Here is a 23,632-nt window from a genome sequence, read left to right on the forward strand (position 1 = left end):
ACCACCTTCATCTTCATATTTAGAGTATCATCCGTTGGATGTATGCCCTAGAAGCCAATCTTGGCTGACGCATATCATATTATAGGATATAATTTTTACTTAATGCCACTCATATTATCATTCATATTTTATTTGTCCATAAATCATCCAAGGGATTAACAAGATGATGACACATATTCTCAAAAAGTTAAGAATTTGAGACATATATCATTGATGGTTAATTCTTAAATTGCTCTTAGTTATAGGATCATCATGGAGATGATGATTGATCCAGATAGATCAGTGTACGGATCACTTCCTTCAGGCAAATGAGTCTCGAGTTTGCGGCATAGTGATACTGGAGTGAAAGTGCAGGTAGTTGATAGAAAACAACTAACACTGAGTATGACCACATGAAAAATCACATAAATGTCTGCTTACTCGTTAGTGACTTTCTCGATGCTGCAGTAGTGTGATTGATCTTTTGATCTGCGGTACTACAGCTACTCGCAGTGAGATTGCTGGAGTTTGACTACACATAAATATTGATTCAATAAGTCTTTGTAGTGAATGTTGGCGACAGTTGGTCCACTGTAGGAGTAGGATGCACACCTAGATAGAGTTTATCGATTCTAGCAGAGGAGAGTAGTCCTATGAGATTTAAGAAGCTGAGTCCTTAAATCTATGACCATAGTAGTGTGATTGATGGAAAAGAGTTTTCATGAAATCACACATGGACTCGAGCTAATTGAATCTATCATATGACCGATGATGAAGTTTGATGATTTATTCATGACCTGTCATCTGATCGAAACTCAAGATAGAGAGACTGTATCATACATTAACTGTACCTAGAGGTTCATCATCTTTTATTCTGCTGGATTGCCACTACATACTGTTAAGTGTCGCTGGTAGATTTGAAACCCACGAGCATCATCTCGATGATCGATATCTTTGATGGATAGAGTTAGAATGGTTTCAATCCATTGAAAAGAGTTTTAATGATATTATAATGAAGATCATAATATATCTCACTACCAGACAGAATAGAACTATGAGGTCATACACAAAGAGGCTTTTGACTGATCAAATGGTTAAATTACGATTATGAATTATGATTGAATTTAATTATCAATTTGATTGATGATTAATCCAATGTAAAAGTTGCAATTAAGTAACTCGCTAAAGAGTTAGTAAGTTATAGGAGGATTAATTAATAATTGGCTCAATTTGATTGAGCAATGAGGCTTGCATCAAGTCTAATTGGATTATGAGATAACCAAATTGCATGGAAGAATAATTTTTTGTTTGATTAAGATTTGGATTTGATTAATTCTTAATTAGATTAGGATCTAATTTAAGAGTGTTTGGGTTTTTAGACTAAAAATTTTCTCTTTATGGGTGACTAAATTCTAATTAGATTAGGATTAAATTAAGTTTAACTTAAGCACAAGAGAGAGTCCAAAAGGATTAGAACTCTCTCTCCTCTCATGCGCCAACCTAACCCCACGTCCAAACAATAATGCTGCCCTTCCTTGCTATTTTAGCATGAAATATTTCATGCTAAAATCAGTCCACGCCATACCTTATTTCCATCTGGGTGATTAGGTTGGTTTTGAGTTTGAATGAGATTCAAATTGAAACCTATTGATAAGGTTTGATCTAGTCAAAACCTAGTTTCACCTAAGTTCTATTGGATGCCTTTTTAAAAGGATTTTAAAAGGTGTGAAACCAGAAATTTTTCAACATGGAAGAGTTCACGCTAATCCTTTTTCCATGGGATATCTTGGTGCAAAAATTAGGAAGGCTTGGCGGTATATGCAAGAGTCCTAGGATAGTTGGACTCTTATCTCTTAACTAAATCCCTAACTAATTCCTAGTTAAACAAGAGATATGTGGGGCGGCAATATGGCTGATTGAGATCAGATTTTGGATGCTAAAAAATCAAAGGAGGCATGCATGAAAAATTCAAGGGGAGAAGGCATGGCATCAAGGGCCATGGCATGAGGTTTGTTGGCTCTTATCTCTTCTTTCTTACCAACAACCAAAGGTTGGTTGATAGGCCTTCTCTCTCCATCTTTGTCCAAGTTTGAACATGAAAGATTTCTCTCCCCTTTGTCCAAGTGTTAGACATATTTCTTTAGATTTCTAGCGTAGAGATTTTATGCATCGATTTTAAAAGAAAGAGAAGAAAGTGTTCTTCTCATGATCTCTAGTGCAGAAATCTTCATCCTTCTGTTCTGTTCTTCTTCTCTAAGAGGGTCTTGTGAGAAACGAAAATTTTAACCGTCAAGATGCAATTTCTGCAAGAAAGCTAGTACTCCGATGAGATTAAGAAGCTCTGATCAGATCGAGTCTCGTGTAGATTCCGTAGAGGTCGGATACTTGTGAGGCTTTAAGAACCTTCGGAAGACATCTACGATTATCAGTTCATGATGTAGATCGATGTGCATCAAGATATGAAGATTAGATCTTCTCTATTTATTTTTTTTATTTGATTTCTGTATATGAATCCTATCTCATATATGTAGATCTTATTTTATGATTTTAAGATATGATCTTATGTATTTTTAAATTAAATTAGAATTGATCTGAATTTTTATTTTCACTGCGTACTTATTTTATAAATTTTTGTGTGCATGAAATCATAAAATTTCAACAGTGGTATCAGAGCCACGTCATATGCATGAGATTAGGATTTAGATATAAATCTGTAAAAAAAAATTAGATCTAAAAGTTTTTGATGTCATTTTGACATAAGGTTACCCTGGCATAACTTATTTTGCTGTATGGTTGTCTTAGAATGATATTAAAATTTTTAATTAAAATAAAATTTTAGATCTAATTTTTATCATATATATGATATATGTTTTATTGTTTAATCTGAAAAAAGTTTCGAGATCTATTTTGATTCGTATAAATGATATATGAAAGCATGTTTAGGGCTGAAATCAGTTTCTATTATCTAAATTTTAATCATGTATATGATATATTTTGTATGTATGATCTAAAAAATTATTTCGAGATCAATATTTACTTTTCATGAAAAAAATTTAGATCTAAAAATTTAGATTTAAGATCTGAAATTAGTGTTTGTGCATGAGGGATTGTCATGGGTAGATCAAATTAGGTCATGTAATTAGATTATATCTAGATTTCTGATTTGATCATAATGGATCAAAATCGATTTAACAGCTGATCAAATTGAATCAAGTGTTGATTAAGATTAGGTCAATAGCCTTAAGATCATATAATTATTGTTGATCAAATCGATTGACACCATATATCGAATCGATTATCCTAAGACCTAATTCGGCTCTATGGCTCAAATTGATTCACCTAAGTTAACCTATTCGGATCAATTAATCAATTGATGTCTAAGATAAGTAATTGATAGGTGGTTATTTAATTAATTTTGTTAGCTGATCTGATCAATTTATTGGTATCTAAGGAAAGCAACAAGGGGACCCCCATCAATCTCCACTTATCTGATCAATTTGAAAGATTGAGTCTCAAATATAGTTGTTTGGGGTTTGGTTTAGCCCATGTCAATTAAATCAATCATGTGATGACTGATTAGATGAGATCTAAACCTAAATCTCTCCATAAATATTAAGTCCAATGGTCTTCCATCATTGTAGATGTACGGACGTGCTACCAGCATTGATTATTCACGGCTGGTCACAGTGATTCAGTTGCATCGAAAACATGCAACCACTCTATTGCAAAGAGTTGTTTTAGGATAAAGATGGGGTTAGACCCAATAACTGTTAGGTGAGAGACCCAATGACGGCTTTGCATCTGCTTGTAAATAGTATGTCTGACTAACTAAGGAGTGTGAGCAATAACTGTTAGGTAAACCCACATGACTTAGAGACCAAATCACTACACATGTTTAGAGAAGCATCTGGATAAAGAGTTATTTACGTATCGGTGTGCGGTTATCAATAACTGTTAGGTGAGGTACACGACATCGATGAGACCGCAGCACCTACTAGAAATTCAATTATCGTGTTAGGATTTTCGTTTCTCCACCCGGAGAGTATGAGAGATCTGATAAAATAGTGAAAATCTTTTTATATCTAAAAGTCTCTAGAGTAAATTATAAAATAAGTACAACATCTAATTAAAATCTTTGCTCTCTACTGTTTATTGCATCAGCTTCCAACCCTCTAGCTCAAATTCTAGATATCAACGTTTAACCGAAACCAATTACATAGACTGGCTCACAAACCTAAAAATATTCTTAATTTAAGAAAATTAAATAATATTCTCTATCAGGTTATTCTAATATTAACAGTCTACATGTCCAACCCAAAATCAATGAGCTATACTTGATAAGTGAATGGACAATGACAATAAAGGTAGGTGCTATATGTTGAAGTTCATGTTAAGATGAACTTCAATGTATGCATGAGCACATGTACATTACCAACGACATATTGATTCATCTACAAGTTTGTGAGGTGATCAAAGTCACACAACGTATGAGATGCGTGATGGGCAGTTAGTCTATGATCATTATTTGATAATGATCAAGGACGTTAAGGGGCTTAAAAGGCTCGACATGACTATGCACAAGAAATTATTTGTGGATTTGATCCTACGATCCCTTTTTAGTTTATATGGGTAGTTTATGGTAAACTACATATGAATGACCATCTTGGCATCTTATCTGAATTGGTTAAAATATTGGTAACTAAAGAACCTTGAAAAATTCAGAGATCATATCTGGAGAGCCTAAAGAAATAAGGACATGCTTTGAGTAAGCTTGTTGAAATTGCTCAATACTATCTTACAAATTTTTTCTCTTAGTTGAGTTTTAGACTCTAGTCTTTTTATACACTTTAGTATAGAGTCTATGGAAAGGTAGAGAGCTGAGAAAGTAACTTTTAAAATCGATAATAGGATAAGAGTTGCTATTGTGGTTATAGGCATCTATCCTTTGTGATTATCATTTGAATTTAGTTCTTAGAGAAGTCTTTATCATTTGCATGGTGATGTATCTATAACTTAATTGAGCAAGCAGTGAATGCCATTGGATCTAAGAGATCCAAAGTTAGATAAATCTTAAGTATATGTGGAATCTTAGGCTAGGTCGTATAGGAGAAGAAATGATTAATAGACTGAAGAAATATGGCTTTTGGGCTCATTTACTGTTGAGTCATATCTAGTTTGTGCATCATCTCTTTGAGAAAAAATGATCAAGCTACTCTTATGGGACAAGAGGAAAAAGACTACTGAGATACTTATCTTAGTATACATTGATGTGCGAAGCCCATTTGATGTGCTAACCAAGGAAAGTTGTCTCTACTTTGTTTCCTTTATCGATGATCAATCATAGTATGGGTAAGTATATGAGATACAAATATGAAATTTTTAAAAAGTTCTAAGAATTTAGATATAAAGTAGAAAATAAATCAAAAATTTCTAAAGATACTTCGATCAGATCGAGAATGCAATATCAAAAAAAAAATTTCTCGATTATCTCATAAAATGATATAGTTTCATATTGATCCCTCTTAGTACATCTCAGCTCAACGAGATAATTAAGAAGAGTCATGGGACAGTATGACATATGGATCGATCCATGATGGATTTCACTGATTTATTTTTATTTTTTAGAGACATGCTTTATTTCTATAAAATTAAATTTTTTTTAATCTATTCTTGTCACACCGTATGAGATATAGCATGGTGAGAACTGAATCTTGATTATTTCAAGATCAAGAATGTCCAGCCTGTGTCAAGGATAGTAGGCAGATATGTTAGAGGATAGTCTATAAAGTTCATTTCAAAGAATATCCCGAAAGAGTTTGAGATACTACTCTTCTTTGAAAGGATCACAATCTGATTGTGACCCATCATGCTATCTTCTTTAAAAATTATTTATCCAAGATGAAGCAGTGGGAGGAAGTTAAGCTCGAAGAGAGAATCTCTGAAGAGCAGCGAGCTATAGGACCTAAAAATTTATTCATGATGAGCCAGTATACGTATGTTCCTCCTCCACCTCGTAAATACAGTAGGATCTTCTATCCTCTTGAAAGGTACTTGGGTATGCTTAACAAAGGATGTAGAGAAAAATCATTTTCATGGGAGATAGAAAATATAGAGATGATCTCAAAATCTATAATGAGGTGATGTTAGACATCGACTCCAAAAAAGAGATGTAAAATAGCTTTCCTGACTGGATATCTTTTGAAGATTTTTATATGGAGTAGCTTATGGATTTACTTCTCGTGATAAGATATCACTAAGTCTACAATAATCTTAGAGTTGAAATATTCATTTCGATGATATGATCAAATTATTTGATCAAAAATGAAGAATTATGTGTTTCCAAAGGATCAATGGGAGTGTTGTCATGTTCTCCATAATGTATGTGGATGACATCCTCCTGATTGAGAGTGTTCAATACTGACATCGGTTAAATTATAATTGTATATTGAATTCTTCATGAAAGACCTAAAGCAAACTCCTATATCCTGAGAATATAAAAATCTATAGAGATAGATATAATTGGATGCTTATATTTTCATAGATAAAGTATAGAGAGTAGATGCTGAAAAGATTCAGCATAGAAACCTCAGAGAGGGGTTTGCTATCCTCTTGGACATAGATGTATACCATGTAATATACTCGAACTGATATAGTCAATGCTGTGAATGTATGATAGACATCAGTTGTATCCAGGCTAGGAGCATTGGATTGCTGTGAAACATCCTTAAGTACTTAAGAAGAACTAAGGATTTGTTCTTAATTTTTGAAGAAGGATCAAAGCTATGAGTGGAGGATACACCAATTCAAATTTTATATCTGATGTTAATGATAGAATGTCTACATCATGGGGTGTGTTCCTATGTAATCATGATTCAGTATCTTGGAAGGATTTCAAGCAATTGATTGATGGAAGCTGAGTACATTGTAGATATGTATGATGCATTCTGATTATAATGTTAGTTGTAAAATTGGATGTCATACCATTAGATGTATGACACTATACTACAAAGATAATGCACCATAGCCCTTACTAAGGAGCTGGGTCTCACCAGATATCCAATCACATAGAGCAACAAAACATATGAGTATCTCAAGTAGAAATGCTTAGAGGTATAGAGAACAAACTCTATATGAAATGTGGTTAACCCACTGGTAAGTCACTTAGCTAGCTGAAACTGAAGTCTGTTTTAAGAAGATGGGGCTTGATATATGGCAGATTGACTTTAGTACAAGTGGAAGATTATTGGATGTATGTCCTAAAAGTCAATCTTGACTGATGCATATCATATTATTAGAACATGATTTTGTACTTAATGGGTACTTATATTACCATTTATGTTTTATGTGTCCATGAATCATCCAAGAGATTAATAAGATGATGACACATATTCTCAAAGAGTTGAGAATTTGAGACATATGTCATTGATGGTTAATTCCTAAATTGCTTCTGATTATAGGATCATCATGGGGATTGTGATTGATTCAGATAGATTGATGCATGGATCACTTCTTTCAGGCAAATGAGTCTCGAATATACGATGTAGTGACACTGGAGCGAGAGTGCAAATAATTGTTAGAGAATAACTAGCATGAGCGTGATCAACACAGAAGTCACATGGATGTCTGCTCACTTGTTAGTGACTTTCTCGATGCTGCAGTTGTGTGATTGATCCTTTGACTTGCCGTGCTACAGCTGCTCGCAGTGAGACTGCTGAGTTTGACTACATATAAATATTGACTCAATGAGTCCTTCTAGTGGATATTGACGATAGTTGGTTTACTGTAGGAGTAGGATGCACACCTAGATGGAATCTATCAATCCTAGTAAAGGGAGTAGTCCTATGAGATTTAGAAGCTGAGTCCTTAAGTCTATGGCCATAGCAGTGTGATTGATGAAAAAAATTTTCATGAAAATTACACATAGACTCGAGCTAATTGAATTTATTATATGACCGATAATAAGGTTTGATAATTTATCCATGACCTGCCATCTGGTTGGAACTCACAATAGAGGGACTGTATCATACGTTAACTGCATCTAGAGGTTCATCATTTTTTATTCTGCTGGATTGCTACTACATACTGCTAGATGCCACTGATAGATTGTGAGACCCACGAGCATCATCTTGATGATCGATGATCTTTGATGGACAAAGTTGGAATGGTTCCAACCCATTGAAAAGAGTTTTAATGATATTATGATAGGGATCACAATATATCTCACTACCAGATAGAATAGAACCTATGGGGTACACACAAAGAGACTTTTGACTGATCAGATGGTTGAATTACGATTATAAATCATGATTGAATTTAATTATCAATTTGATTGATAATTAATCCAATACAAAAGTTGTAATTAAGTAACTCGCTAAAGAGTTAGTGAGTTATAAGAGAATTAATTAGCAATTGGATTACTAATTGGCTCAATTTGATTGAACAATGGGACTTGCATCAAGTCTAATTGAATTAGATTCAGTTTTGACTTAACATGGGTTTGATTTGATCAAGTCTAATTGGATTATGAGATAATCAAATTGTATAGAAGAATAATTCTTTATTTGATTAGGATTTGGGTTTGACTTAATTTCTAATTAGATTATGATCTAATTTAAAATGTTTGGATCCTATTTGGACTAGAAATTTTTCTCTTCATAGGTGCACTAAATCCTAATTAGATTAGGATTAAATTGAGTTTGACTCAAGCACTAAAAAAGAATCCAAAAGGACTGAGACTCTCTCTCCTCTCATGTGCCAACCTAGCCCCATGTCCAAACAATAATGCCGCCCTTCCTTGCTGTTTTAGTGTGAAATATTTCACACCAAAATCAGTCCACGCCATGCCTTATTTTCATCTTGATGATTAGGTTTGTTTTGAGTTTGAATGAGATTCAAATTGAAACCTATTGATAAGGTTTGACCTAGTCAAAACCTAGTTTCACCTAAGTTCTATTGGATGCCTTTTTAAAAGGGTTTTAAGAGGCGTGAAACCAAAAATTTTTAGCATGGAAGAGCTCATGCTAATCCCTTTTCCGTGGGATATCTTGGCATAAAAATTAGGAAGGCTTGGGCGGCATATGCAAGAGTCTAGGATAGTTGGACTCTTATCTCTTAACTAAAATCCTAACTAATTTCTATTTAAACAAGGGATATGTGGGGTGGCAATATGGCTGATTGAGATCAAATTTTGGATGCCAAAAAAATCAAAGGGGGCATACGTAAAAAATTCAAGAGGAGAAGGTGCGACATCAAGGGCCATGGCATGAGGTTTGTTGGCTCTTATCTCTTCTTTCTTACCAATAACCAAAGTTGGTTGTTAGGGCCTTCTCTCTCCATTTTTGTCTAAGTTGGGACATGAATTTTTTTCTCTCCTTTGTCTAAGAGTTGGACATATTTTCTTAAATCTCTAGCATAGAGATTTTGTACATAGATTTTAGGAAAAAAGAAAAGAAATTATTCTTCTCATGATCTCTGCATAGAAATCTTCATCCTCATTCTCTTCTTCTTCTTTAAGAGAGTCTTGTAATAAATGAAGAGTTTTCAACCATCAAATACGATCTCTGCAAGGGAGCTAGCATTCCGATGAGATTAAGAAGTTTTTAATCAGATCAAGATTTGTGTGGATATCCGTAGAGATCGGACACTTGTGCAGTTTCAAGGGACCTTCGGAAGATATCTATGTTTATCAGTTCGCGGTGTAGATCGACCTATGCCAAGGTATGAAGATTAGATCTTTTCTACTTATTTTTTTCTATTTGATTTCTGTATCTGAATCCTATCTCACATATGTAGATCTTATTTTATAGTTTTAAGATCTGATCTTATGCATGCTTAGATTAAATTAGATTTAATCTGAATTTTTAATTTTCACTACGTACTTGTTTTAAAAATTTTTGTATGCATGAAATTATAAAATCCCAACATCATCTCTATTAAATGATAGTCCAATACAAAGAAAAATAGGGAGTTTGAAAGAGCTATATGAGATAACAAACAAACTTAATCTCGTTTGTCTTTTGGCTAATAATAAAAATATTTCTTTGGAAGAAGCAATACAAGATAAAATTTGAAAAGCCACCATGGATGAGGAGATCAAAGCAATAGAAAAGAATGATACTTGAAAACTTACTACTCTCCCCAAAAGTCATAAACCCATAGGTGTCAAATAGATTTACAAGAAGAAGAAAAATGCTCAAGTATATTAGAGAAGTACAAAGCAAGATTAATGGTCAAAGGCTACAAACAACAAGTCGGTATCGACTATGAAAAAATGTTCATCCTGTTTACTCTATGAAAATTATAAGATTGCTTATTTCTATTACGATACAATTCAAATGGCTAATTCTTTAAATGGATATCAAATCAATTTTTTTTTTGAATGGCTTTATAGAAAAAAGGTCTATGTGAGTCAACTCGAAGGATATATGAAGAAAGGCTACGAAGAAAAGTCTTAAAGTTGAAGAAGGACTCTATGGCTTGAAACAAACACCTAGAGCATAGAATAGTGAAATTATATATATTTTAAAGCTAATGACTTCATGCAATGTCCATATAAACATACCTTATATGTGAAGAAGAATGAAGATATATTGCTTATTTCTTTATATGTAAATGATCTTATCTTTATAGGAAGCAACCCTCAAATATTTGAAAATTTTAAGTAAGCTATAACCCAAGAGTAGGCTTGATGATGGGTCGGGTCAGTATGGATTTGGATCGATCCGAACCCAACCCGATATCCCAGCATTTTGATTCGAATCCAATCCATGACCTGGTGGGTCAACACTTTCTTTACCCATACGCATCCGATGGGTATCAGGTTATCCAATCAGGTATCCACTCTTAAATAAAATTTTTAGATAAAAATAGAAATATTGAACAATAACCGACGACCACTCTTCAGCCCTTAAGATCTTAACCAAGTCTCAAGAACATAAGCCCACATTACATACAACCAGTCTTTAGCCCTTCACCAAGTCATAAGGGACATAAGGCCATATAAAAATGTAAAAGCTTCAATTTAGAAACTTGTTTTTCTATTCTATAATTGATTTGGATGCACATCAATTTAACAATAAGATAAGCAAACAATATATATATATAAAAAAAAAAAAAAAAATATATATATATATATAAGATAGGGTCAGGTTCGGGTCGCATAATGGGTCGAGGCGGCCACTACTCAAATCCGATCCATCTGAGATATAAATTTATCGGATTCGGGTCGGATCGGATCAAAACCCTGTCAACACGTTGACCAACCCAACCCATTAGGGCCGAGTTGGGTCGTAACCCATCTAGGTCGGGTGTAAGTGCCAAGTCTACCCAAGAATTTGAGATGATGGATTTGGAGTTTATATCATATCTCCTCAGTTTAGAAGTAAGCAAAGTATTAAAGACATTTTCATTCCTCAAAAAGCATATGCAAAGAAGATTCTCAAGTGGTCCAAGATCGAAGATTGCAAGCCAATAAGCAACCCTATTGATTGCAGAATCAAGCTATCAAAATTTGAAGTGGTGGATCCTACTCTTTACAAAAACTTAGTTGGAAGCTTAATATACTTACATGCACAAGATTGGATATTTTATATGGAGTTGGATTACTAAGCCGTTTCATAGAGGAACCGAAGTCTACGTATTAAAAGGCTGCAAAAAGAATTCTTCATTGTATCCGAGGTACTATATATATCTCTTGGATTATTGTATTCTATTTCTTATGATTTTTGGGGTTTTGATTATTCGGATAGTAATTGAGGAGGAGATTTGGATGATAGAAAGAGTACAATTCGATTTATTTTCTACATGGGCGATAAGACACTCACTTGGCTTTCTAAGAAGTAAACTATTGTGACTCTTTTTACTTATGAAACAGAATATATTGCAGCATCTTCATATATTTACCATGCTATATAGCTTAGAAGATTATTAGAAGATATTCTTTTCTCTCAAATTGATGCTACAAAGATATATATAGATAACAAGTCAATAATAACATTAGCAAAGAATCCGATCTATCATGAAAGAAGTAAACAAATCGATATCTGTTTCTATTTCATAAGAGAGCATGAAAAGGAGAAGAATGCAAAGTTAACTTCTGCAAAGACTCATGATCAAGTTTCAATATTTTCACAAAGCCACTTGCAGCGGATCCATTCCATAAGCTCAAAAATCTCCTTACAATGAAGGATGGAAGATAACTAAGTTTAAAAGAGGATGTTGAAAATAAATGAATTTAATTGTGCATGAGTCTTAGAGTCCAAGTATATATTTTCTAAAATCAAAGGTTGCTATTTTCTACAGTCAAAGAGTCAAATTTGCATGTTTGTAAGGGTCAAGATATGATTATAAAATGAGTCTTCCCAAGAAAATTGGGACTAAGAGAATTAATGCTCGGATTGGAACTTTCCACCAAACTTTGAAGAGTCATATATTCATGTGTGATGATATGTATGGCTTAGAAAATCTTCTAAGTATATGTGTGTGTGTGTAAGAAGTCATTTTAGAATAAGAATCAAATGATATTTGAGCCAATAAATCTTTTTTTATGATCTCCTAATTTTTTTGATCCAATATACTAATCCTACCACACTTCCGCTAACACTATCAAGTCCTTATACTTTGAAAAACTATACATAGCACTTTTTTTGGTTATTAGGACAAAATAGTTCACTCAACTAATAACAAATTGTTAATTGTCATCTATCTAGTATTGGTTATAGTCTCTAACATTTATTATTAAGTACACAATTATTCTACAAAGAAAGAAGAGAATTGAATGAATCGTTTGTCGAAGTAGTTTGTGTATAATAGTTGGCAAACTAAAACATGATCGTTGTCCCATAGATGTCTATTGATCAAATCAATAAGTAGTTAATTATAGGGACTATTTTGGCCTAGTAATAAAAAATGATAAGTGCTAAGTATCCTTTTAGAAACAAAAAGAGACCATTTTGGGATCGGCCTGCTTGAAGAACAGGACTAACACGTCAAAATCCCTTAACATTTTGGCGGTTGTCAGCAGTAGTCTTTTCACCATTTAAGCACCTACTGTTTTCTAAGTTCTTATGGTTCTCAAATCAGTTTGGTTACTTCCAAATATGAATTTTCTTTCCAATACAGCAACGTAAGATTGAAACAGGTTTAATTTGGTCAAAATGATGTTAGATAACTGGGAACAAAAAACTCCACACACAATGCTTTTGAGCTCTTGCCACAATTTCATGGATGACCGGCAGAATACTGCTATGTTCGGCCCCATCATCAGGACTTTTCTTTGCCTTTGAATGTAAGATTTATCACCTAGATGCCCCCGGCGCTTGTGGTTTTTGACTACTCAGAACTAGAACAAAAGTAGGCTACGGTTGCCTTGCAGACTAGCTAATCGCCAGAAGGTTGCTTAACAAGGGAATAAATTGATAGATTCCGTGCAAGTACTCAAAACCCCTGCAAACTTATAGATCGAGGCTACAAGATTGCATGGAGCAATTTATCACTCACGTCAACAAAACAACAGTGACGGGCAGGCATGCAGCGTAGGCGTGCATCACGCTTAGTTGGTACGTACAGAGGGTGATGGTGCAAAGGGCTCGTCATGGGGCGCGAGATCGCCGGCTTTGAGAAACGTGAAGGCCAGGAGGACCAGGGTGACAAGAGCAGAGAGAAGGGAGAGGACGAGCATGAGAGCATTGGGGACGATCCCCTTCTCCTCCTGGGCGTATTCGGTGGCCGCCATGGCCAGCATGGTCAGCGGGAAGGAGTACGCCCACCATGCAACGTTGAAACGCCTCATGGATCTCCTGAACAGCGCTGGCCTCGAAACCTGCATGCGGTCAAATTTAATGCATGTTATCACGAAACGAAGTTCCCTCTAAAGCTAACAAAAGAGATGATGATAGCATTAGAAAGATGGCAAAAGGATGGAATTCTCACTGTCAACCTCATCTTTTGACATTGGAACCGGACAGGTACGAAGGTTTAATCAATTTTTCTCACCGGTGGATAGCTTGTAATCAAAGGTTTCCCTTGTTAGACTAGACTTTTTCTTTTAGGAAAAGAAACGTTTTTGTGACTTCCAACTTTCACTTTTACGTTTGTTCTGGCTTTCTTAAACTAAGAAATCTGACCAAAAACATTTCAACCCCACCATCAGTTGGCCAGAGTACCATTGAACTAGAAAATATTCATTGCAACGGTGACACCACGTTACCGTTGTAACAAATCAATAAAAAATTAGAAATGGGTGAAATACACGGCATAATATGGTGTATTATTTATGAAAATTGATGTAATACACAGCAATCGATGAAATATAAAGATGCTCATTGGTTTGTTATAAATTTGACATGGTATCACCGTTGCAACGAATATTTTTTTCCATGGAACAGGTATATTGATCAGTGAATTTAGCAGGAGCTGGGTCCCAAATGAGAAAAACAGTCTATGTTCCAATTAGCTGAAAGTGTTAGAAAATCGAATCATATTATTATTCCTTACAGGCGTTAACGTTAGACAGGAGAAATTATATCCCACACCCGGTTTACCGAGGGAGCCAATAATATACCGTCACGTAACATTCTCACCACCTTAGCGTAAGGACAACGGATCCAAAAGCAAATTCTGCCGAGCGCTCGAGGAGAAATTCACAGTGAACCAGAGATAATCCATCAGTTAGAAGATATTAAATACATCATAGCTTATGTTGTTAAAAAGGAAATGCATTAAAAGCATGATGATGTACGTTGTTACGAAGGAAAAAGATATTAATTATCTCTTGTCCACTATGAACAAGGTCCAACCAATAATTTAGCGCTCACCGGGTGAACCAGGTCCATCCAATGATTTCAGCACTCAAGAGAAGGAACCGTAGTCGAGCACTCCACCCTCCTATTCATCCTAGACTCCTGCCTCTCATCCTTCCCTTAGCCCCTTGGCCTCGGTCTCCCCTCTATCCCCCGCCGCCTCCGGCGTTGACGAGTTCCGAAACTGTGGCATCTCTACCTGCGCTATCTATGATGTTGCCATTCCCAGCTTCCACAACCGCCGCCCCCAGTGCATTCTTTCGTTAAGCTAGAGCTTGTTTGCTTTTCTTTTAAAAAAAAAAAAAAAAAAAAAAAGATTTCTAAATACATGGCAGAATATTATTTTCCTGGTCTACTGTAGAGCTGGTAGACTGGGTGTAGGACATGATTTCTCCAGGACATGATTGGCCGTGAAAAAAAAAAAAAAAAGAGAGACATGAAATGAAATGAAAAAGGCCACCATTTTGCTTACCAACGACGCGAAGAGGAAGAGGGAGAGGAAGAAGAGCATCTTTGAGGCGATGTCGAAGGTGCCGGAGATGGAACCCCAGGCCAAGCTGGCCATGCTTGGTGCCGCGATGAAGAGGAAGAATACCGGTCGGAGCATCGCCGCCGGGAGGCTGTCACTCCCCACGAGCCTCTGATACAGCGTGACGAAGAGCACGAGGTAATGCACCAACCCGAGTGAAAGCATGCACATGGCGCTCTCCTGCCACCCCATCTTCGCCGCCGCCCTCGCCCCTACCATGTTCGCTATCACCGAAATCTGGCACGTAGGATTCGCCGCCATCGACAACAACTTCTTCCCCCCCGTAAACCACTGCCCATAGATCTTAACATCGAGCACCACGATGGGGACGGAGAACACCCACCAGAGGACAAGGTAGCTGGTGGTCTTGGGGTGGAGGAAGGTGGTGGACTCGAGGAGGAGGAGCCATGAGATCCATGGTGCAAAGAGGTAGTTCATGCCGACATGGTGGGAGAACTCGGCCTTGATGTTTTCGATTCGGAAGAGGCAGCGAATGATGAATAGTAGGCAGAGTGCGACGAGGGAGAACAGAGCGAGGGACCAGAGGACGAAGAAGGCGGCCGAGGGGATAACGTGGATGATCGGGCTGAGGGCGTGGGCGTCGGTGCGGGGATCTCTGAGAATCTTCCATAGCAGGGCCTGGCCGCAGAGAGAGAGGCTAATGCGGAAGTATCCGGCATGGAATCTGGTCAGGGTGGAGAGCCAAGAAAGGGCTTTGCCAGTGGCAACTATATTTACGCATCTGGTTGTTAGTGTTTGTGAGGGGATGGAGGAGTTCGTAGTGATGGGGAGCTGGTGTTCTCTTACCTCCATGAAGACGAAGGAAGAGTAGTTTTAGTTTATTGCGATGTTCTTTCTCGCCTTCCTACCTTGTTTTATAACGGCTACGTGTTATGTATGAAGGTGGAGGTCATACCACGAGTTAGAAATGCACAAACACGTGTTAAGGAATAGAGAGAGAGAGAGATAGAGAGAGAGAGGGGTTGGCTGACTTGGGTCCCGCCTTGTTGAACTAGGGTTTTGTATTTTGTTTTCCCCTTGGGCTCCTTGGGTCAAATTGTGGGTGGTCAGAACATGTTTTGATGAGGAATGTCGGACGATGTTATCTGTTGAACCAGAAGAACGGTCAGCACTCAACCGGTTAGGCTTCTGGTCCGAGTGGGCACCCAAACCGGACTCAAAACTTAACCATCCTAACAACTAAGAATTGCTAAAAACCATGGGTGAAATAGTGGCTTGTCCGTACTTTTTCGGGTTTAGAATATTGGGTTAAGTCAAGTGATGGGTAAGAATCCGGCGTAAGATTCTGCGGATGGGTTTAGGGCTCGAATATGTTACCTCTTCGACTCTGCCTCACCATCGGACGAACAACGAGCGCAAGCGACCAACCACCAGCCATCAAACAACAACGTAAGCATGATTTAAAAAAATTGTAAAAAAAGTCATTAATATGGATGATATCCGAGTTTGCATTCATTTTGAAGTGTTTCTATTTATTCCACGGATTCGTATTTATTTTTGGACATTTTCGTTCATATTACAGGATTTATGTTTATCGTATAAAAATTTATATTTATTTTGAAAAATTTTATATTTATTTTATCTAAAATAAGTTTTATTCTATATATTTTATATTTATTGTGGGAAAACAGAAAAGTGGTATATCCCATTCGCATTGTGGGATATACAAAAATAATTTAAAATAAATATAAACTCAAAGTCCAACTCGTAGACTTCTATCTCATTCGTATTAATTGTCTGATTTTTTTATATTTTTTTGTCCTATTCATATCAATGACTTAATATTTTTTAATCTTTTCATTCCATCTGTGTCATAGTCTCACTTTTTTTTATATATTTTTCTTTCCATCCATATTGATGATCTTATATTTTTTATATATTTTTTAAAATCAAATAAATAATAATTAGTTGTTAATTTTTTATTTTCCTACATTGAGACTCATGAGGATTAAACAATAAGAAACTTGATCAGGTTTGAAGCCAAATCTGATCGATCAAAACTTAATCCATCTCTCTCTTTATATATTTATAAATTTTTCATAAATCTGAAGTAAAAAAAATAATTTTTTATAATTTTATCTAATTCAATCTATTCAATTTATCTTGTCTAACTCTATCAATCCTATATTGCTTGAGGATAAATATGGAATAACGGGCAATATGGTAAAAGCCAGTGGTGGAGGATGTGATGGTCAAACGGCGACAGCGGAGGCCATTTGATTCTTTGGATGATAAAACATTGGTGACTATTTATTCATTCCCATTGCTTGGCAAGTCCTATTTCTTTTTCATTATCCAATTCCTAATTATTTTCTTTATTATATTTTTTATTAATTTCTTTCTCAAGGAAATTATTGGCATATCAGTAGCCACTAGTATATTTGATCACTGCGATAGAATGATTACCTATACAGATCGTTTGTATTTGGCTTCAACTGGCTCCCAATTTTCAGATGTTTAACGTTTAAAATATTCTAGATTTCATGGATTCCTTGTCCACAAATTAAAAGACTGGTTCCTCTCTATTCTTTTGTTTGCTTAGTTACGCTAACCATCGTGCGACAATGATGGTGATGGATCCGTTTCCTACCGAGGACGAAGACAACTAATGGTTGTTGAACCTTCAATTGGACTCTCCCAACCCAGACCAATATATATAATGCACCAACATCTTTAATTAGGAGATTGAATTGGACCCAAAAAAAATGAGGACATGGTGTCTAGGTTTGAACCCATGCCATGTACGTAAGGAGTCTCTGCTGAATATATCGTCATTGAACGCGTAGATCGGGGCTAAGAGAAGAGAATGAAACACATTTTTTGTGTTGTATTTCAAGAATTCTGATCAAATATTTTAAGAAATATATAGATCTATGAGACAATATATATATATATATATATATATATATATATATATATATATATATATATATATAATCTATGTATCTTAAATTTTATAAAAAAATAAATTTATATATCTTGGATATACAGATAGATTTATAGGACAAAAAAGAAGTAATTTTTTTGTATAGATATCAATGTTCAAGAAAACAAGAGAAACATGATCAAACATATGAAATCGAAGGATCAAAATATCAAAAAATGAAGAAATAAAGAATCAATACGTTGTGAATTCAAAAAATCATTGTGGCCAAAAAAAGGTGGTAAAAGAAAGAAACAAGGTAGGAATTCAAATCCCTCACGAATGTTCTTTCCTGAATAGATCTTTCGAGTAGCACTTTTTTGAAATCTCTCATGTTTGGCCAATACTATACTGCTGAATCAAAGACAAAATTATCCCAAAATCTTATCTCAAGATCACCATGTTGGAGTAATCTTGAATATTCATCCTCAAGACTGAATTTTTATTACCAAGTTGGACAGTGATTTGAGAAGTAGAGATAATCTGAAATCATTGTCATATTGTATTATAAGGGTGCAATTAAGTATCGTGATCTTAACACCTTCAGCTAAATCAATCTTGATCCTAGATGGACCGATCATCTTATATCAAACACCCTTTTAGGTTATAGTAAACAATTATCGTAACTTCAGAGCCAACAATACGATATGAAGTATGGATGACACCTTGCGCTGCAGCAAGTCTAAAATGGTGTGATGACGTAGAGGTCATTGGCTCCAATTAATTAACATGATCCATCAAATAGTTTTATGAGAGCTGTGGTTGCTACTAGCTAGTGGCCCCATAAATGCTTACTTAGGCGTGGATAGCATAACTATTTTATATAGTTCAAAATTTTAAAAGGTCACCAATCTGTTAAGTTCTTTTTAAGAATTTCAAACTTGGAAAGGGTTTAGATTCTCATATATGATGAGCGCAATAGACCAGATGGAGATGAAAGGAGAAATATAGGACTGATGCCCTCTTGCTATTGCTCTTGCACCTAATTAACCAAGGGAATTGTTGGGCTCCTGTCAGTCCATTACATCACGTAATATACATTTTTTATTGGACTGTATAATTTCTATCATAGGTCAAAGAGAAACAAAAATATCTATAAAACATAAAATTAATAGCAAGAAAAGAAACAATTGGAGTAGAAGAGTTAAGAGTCAAAAATGTGATTCTACACTTCTTTCTCCCATTCAAAATTGTGCATGAGATTTTCATCACGCACGGCTCCTAAATGATAAAAATAATAATTATTTTTTTAAAACTCATGATTTAAATAATTAAAAAAAATTAATTTATACAAAATTAAAAATCATCGTTGCTCTATTTTTCCATATAGGATCACGATAGAAAACAGTCAGATGGTTCCGTACATGATATATAGGTTATTGCATAATTTGAGTAGATTAAAATTTATGGGATCGCATCTATTAAATTAATATTTTTTATTTTTATTAAATTTTTTTATATATTTTATTTTATTTTTTTAATATATATTTTTATTTTTTATCTATTCTTAGTTTTATGTTTAATTTTTTATTTTTACTATATATATATATATTTTTTTTTTTTTATTTTTATATATATATATATATTTGGTCCCTACTTTTAATTTGTGCTGCACATATTTATCTGCCATTGTTGGTACGTCAAGGTTTGAGAATAACAGGGGGTTGACATCAGGCTGACAACTAGTTTTCGAACCATGCCGAACTATGATGACGTGGTTATGAAAATTTTTGGCAAATTGGGTGCACGAAGTCAGCACCAAAAAGTTGAAATAAGACTTGATCTACGTATAAAAAGTCCAAGAGGTCGTTTGGTTGGAATTAATCCGACATAAAAAAATAATTTTTATATCAAATTATCATATTTAATATAAAAAATTAATATTTAATAAATTTTTAAATGACATAATTTATATTGGATAAAAATATACACAATAAAACTACATATGTAATTATTAAATTTATTTGGATATCTTTCTAAATTTATTTGATAAAAAAAATTTTATAAAAAAATAAGATGAAATGATATTATATAAAGAGCTATGTATTATAGTCATTATATAAAAATTAATTGGAGACGATAATACTATCCTAGTATTAAAATTATTTTATGTTGATGAATGTATTTATAAATTTGACTATATTTTTATGTAAATTTATTTCTAACTAAACATAATAATATTTTTCAATATCATTTTTTAAAATAATTTTTTCATCAATCAAATATAATAAAAAAATTATAATTATTTTTTTAAATAAATAATTTTAAAAAATTATCAAATTATTTGTAACCCAATATACCCCCATCAAACAGATCCTAAAAAAATCTGAGTTTTTGGTTGAATCCTTCAAATGCCGAACAGCTAAGGTGCCGGCTCCCTTGTTGTTGAAGCCTTCCAGTACTTGCACCGGGGGGAGTTGAATTCCTCTCTTCTCCTTGCTCGGAGACGAGGTTCACCTTCTGCTTTGTAGGCTAATTCAGTGCGGACCTCTTTTCTGCCTAATTCAGTGCGGGACCTCTTTCCTCGCGCGCGCGCGTGTTTGTGATTCTAATTTCTCTGGAAATAAGATGAGCTGGCGCAAACTTGCTCAGTCGCGATAACAGCCAAACTTGAACTAATAGCCTATCCTACTTGAGCTCGGCTCGACTGCACTCTTAGCCAAACCATTGGTCAAGGTTTTGAGATTGATCTACTTATAAGAATTCAGACTTCGATGGGATATTCCGTCTAGACATCGAAATGAAATACCATCCCATATATAGAATAGAACTATCCATCAGCGTCCCAACATTTCGATTGAGACATCTTGAGATATATTGAGATATCTCTTATCCTAAGTATTGGGAGAGGATGGGATGGCAGTGTATTCTATTCCATGAAAAAATCGAGACAATTCCATCTTATGAGATTTAAAATCTTGCCTGCTTATACAAATACTTTGTGAATTTATTTATGAGATCAATGTATATGCGAAGAAAACTTTGGGTGCATTTAATTCGCGATCGGAAACAAAAACTGAATGAGGATTGGAATGACTATATTTTTCGACATATTTGATTTATGGCCGAAATCAAAATCAAATAAAATTTGAATGTTGGAAAAGATAAAGATTGTGTATTAAAGGACTCGGGCATTCCTATTTCTCCTTAAAATCGAAGTGAATGTGATTTTTTTTCAATCAAACAGTCAAAATAGGATCACTTATTTCTATTCTATTTTCAGAGTCCAACTCTCTCTAATCAAATCAAATATATCCTAAATATATTTTTCTCTAATTTGAATATTGTTATTATTTTTTAAAACAAAAGTATTCATTGAGTCAATCTCATGGTCCTCCAGCAGGCATGATTAATTTGTGCGTTCCAACTTGCTTCTTGTGAGGCACAACATCTGATGGAAGGAACAACCCCTTGGTACTGCTTTCTCACTAGAATGCACTATTTTGTACCTACTTGATTCATACAAGTCATTTGAATGCGAAATGATGCAAAGAGAGTGGTCATGGGTCAAAGCAAGGGAGGGGGGGGAGGGGGGTCATAAACTTTGATCATTTACTTCTGCTGCACCATGTTCTCACGGAGTCCCGGACCATTTCAAGTGATTCAGCACTGAACAGATTGGCAGGAGAGCAGCAGCATCTAGAAGTCCCATGCATAATTAATTGGAGGCCCTCCAACTTGGTGCACAACATTTCAAAACACGTTAATCTTGTGAGTGGAGATCTTGTTGACTAGGAGAGGGAACACATGAAAAATGATCATGAAGAAAGATGGGTTTACGAACAGATTTTGAAGTTGCAATTTGTACAGCATGTAATGGTACGTAACGGTGGGGTTGGTGCAAGTGTTTGACCACAAGCAATTAATGTGACAAAATGCACGAATGATGATGCTGATACTTTAGCTGACTGAACCCTTTTTTCTTCTCTGAAAACACATTGAATTACCGAGCAGAAAGGGTTCTAAATTAGAAAAAGGAATTACTAAACACAAATGCAAGTCTCCAAAAAAAAAAAAAAAAAACAATATTATGCTTTGGGTATGGCAGGATGAATCATGGCATGTACTATAGAATACGCCAACATATAATATTATGTATTAGTATGCATTGCAATATGTATAATTTAGGATCTTGTCCAAAAAAATTAATTGAAAAATATGATTTGACTTACTTGATCCTGCATAGTTATCTATAAATTTATCCGATGCATAGTCGATATAGATATTGCACACCCTCATAATTCCCATGTACTTGTCCATTTAAGTATGGATGTCTTTGTATCTAAGAATTTCAATTCATTTAAATCTATTTTCAGGTACTATAAATTTAATCATAAACCGTAACGACTTAGAATCTCATCCAAAAAAATTAGCTGAAGGTATTATTTAGGTTTTTTGGTCTAATATAAGCATCCAAGATCTTTTTAGTAAATAACTGATACGAGACTAAACGTACGTCCATACAAATTCTTACATAATTCATCCGTTTAAGTCTTCATATCCTCGCCAGACTAAGGATCTAAATTTATGCAAATCTATCTATAAATACCATGATCAATCCATGGTTAGCTCGAATGAACTCATGGCATAGTATCTCTTAGTCCATAAAAGCTGGTTCGACTCCATACTGTTAATTTGTAAGGATCCAAGACCTAATCCAAAAAGATTAGCCAATAGATATTATTTAGCTTTCTTAGCTTATAGAAATATCCAAAATTCTGTAGTTAGTCCCAATGAACTCATGCTAAAGTATCCCCTAATTCACATAGGGTATGGGTTAGATCAGCTCTGATACTATTTGTAACGATCCAGAATCTCATCCAAAAAAACTAATCAAAAGATATTATTTGAATTTCTTGACTTATATAAGTACACATGATCTTTTCAATGAATAACTAATGTGGGATTAAATATATATCCACATGGATCTCATACAAATATCATGATCAATTCGTGGTCAATCTAATTGGATCTATGCTATAATAACTTCTAGTCCACATAAGCCATGGGCTGGATCTAGTTTGATACTACTTATATTATAACAATCTAAAAAGATAAGCTAGAAGATATTATTTAAATTTTTTGATTTGTATAAATATCCAAAATTTATCCACTACTTAACTAATATGGAATTAAACATATGCTGAATAAGTATTCACTGCAGTATATATCAACTTGGCTACATAGCAAAAAATGACTGGGAAATTGTAGGCTTTGGGCCATAATAGGCATTATGTGATAACCTGGCCCGATGGGCCAACCACAAAGCCCACCTAGAAAAAAAAAAAAAAAGGAAGAAGACTCCCGATCGGAGTCTTCCCCTTCTCCGGTTCCGATCAGGAATCGGAGTCCTAGGGCCATTAAAAGACCCTAGGACGAGCC

General features: G+C 34.8%; 1 protein-coding gene across 1 annotated transcript; it reads right to left on the reverse strand.

Moving 5' to 3' along the window:
- Positions 1-13,297: 13,297 nt before the first annotated feature.
- On the reverse strand, positions 13,298-16,123 carry LOC105047126 (S-type anion channel SLAH1-like). Its single transcript, XM_073259998.1, has 2 exons — positions 15,250-16,123; positions 13,298-13,798 (listed from the first exon to the last, which is right to left on the reverse strand). The coding sequence occupies exons 1-2, from the start codon at positions 16,117-16,119 to the stop codon at positions 13,529-13,531; spliced, it is 1,140 nt and encodes a 379-aa protein (XP_073116099.1). The 5' UTR covers positions 16,120-16,123; the 3' UTR covers positions 13,298-13,528.
- Between the last annotated feature and the right edge of the window lie 7,509 nt (positions 16,124-23,632).

This window comes from Elaeis guineensis, chromosome 6, assembly GCF_000442705.2.
Source record: "Elaeis guineensis isolate ETL-2024a chromosome 6, EG11, whole genome shotgun sequence".
Classification (NCBI taxonomy): Eukaryota; Viridiplantae; Streptophyta; class Magnoliopsida; order Arecales; family Arecaceae; genus Elaeis; species Elaeis guineensis.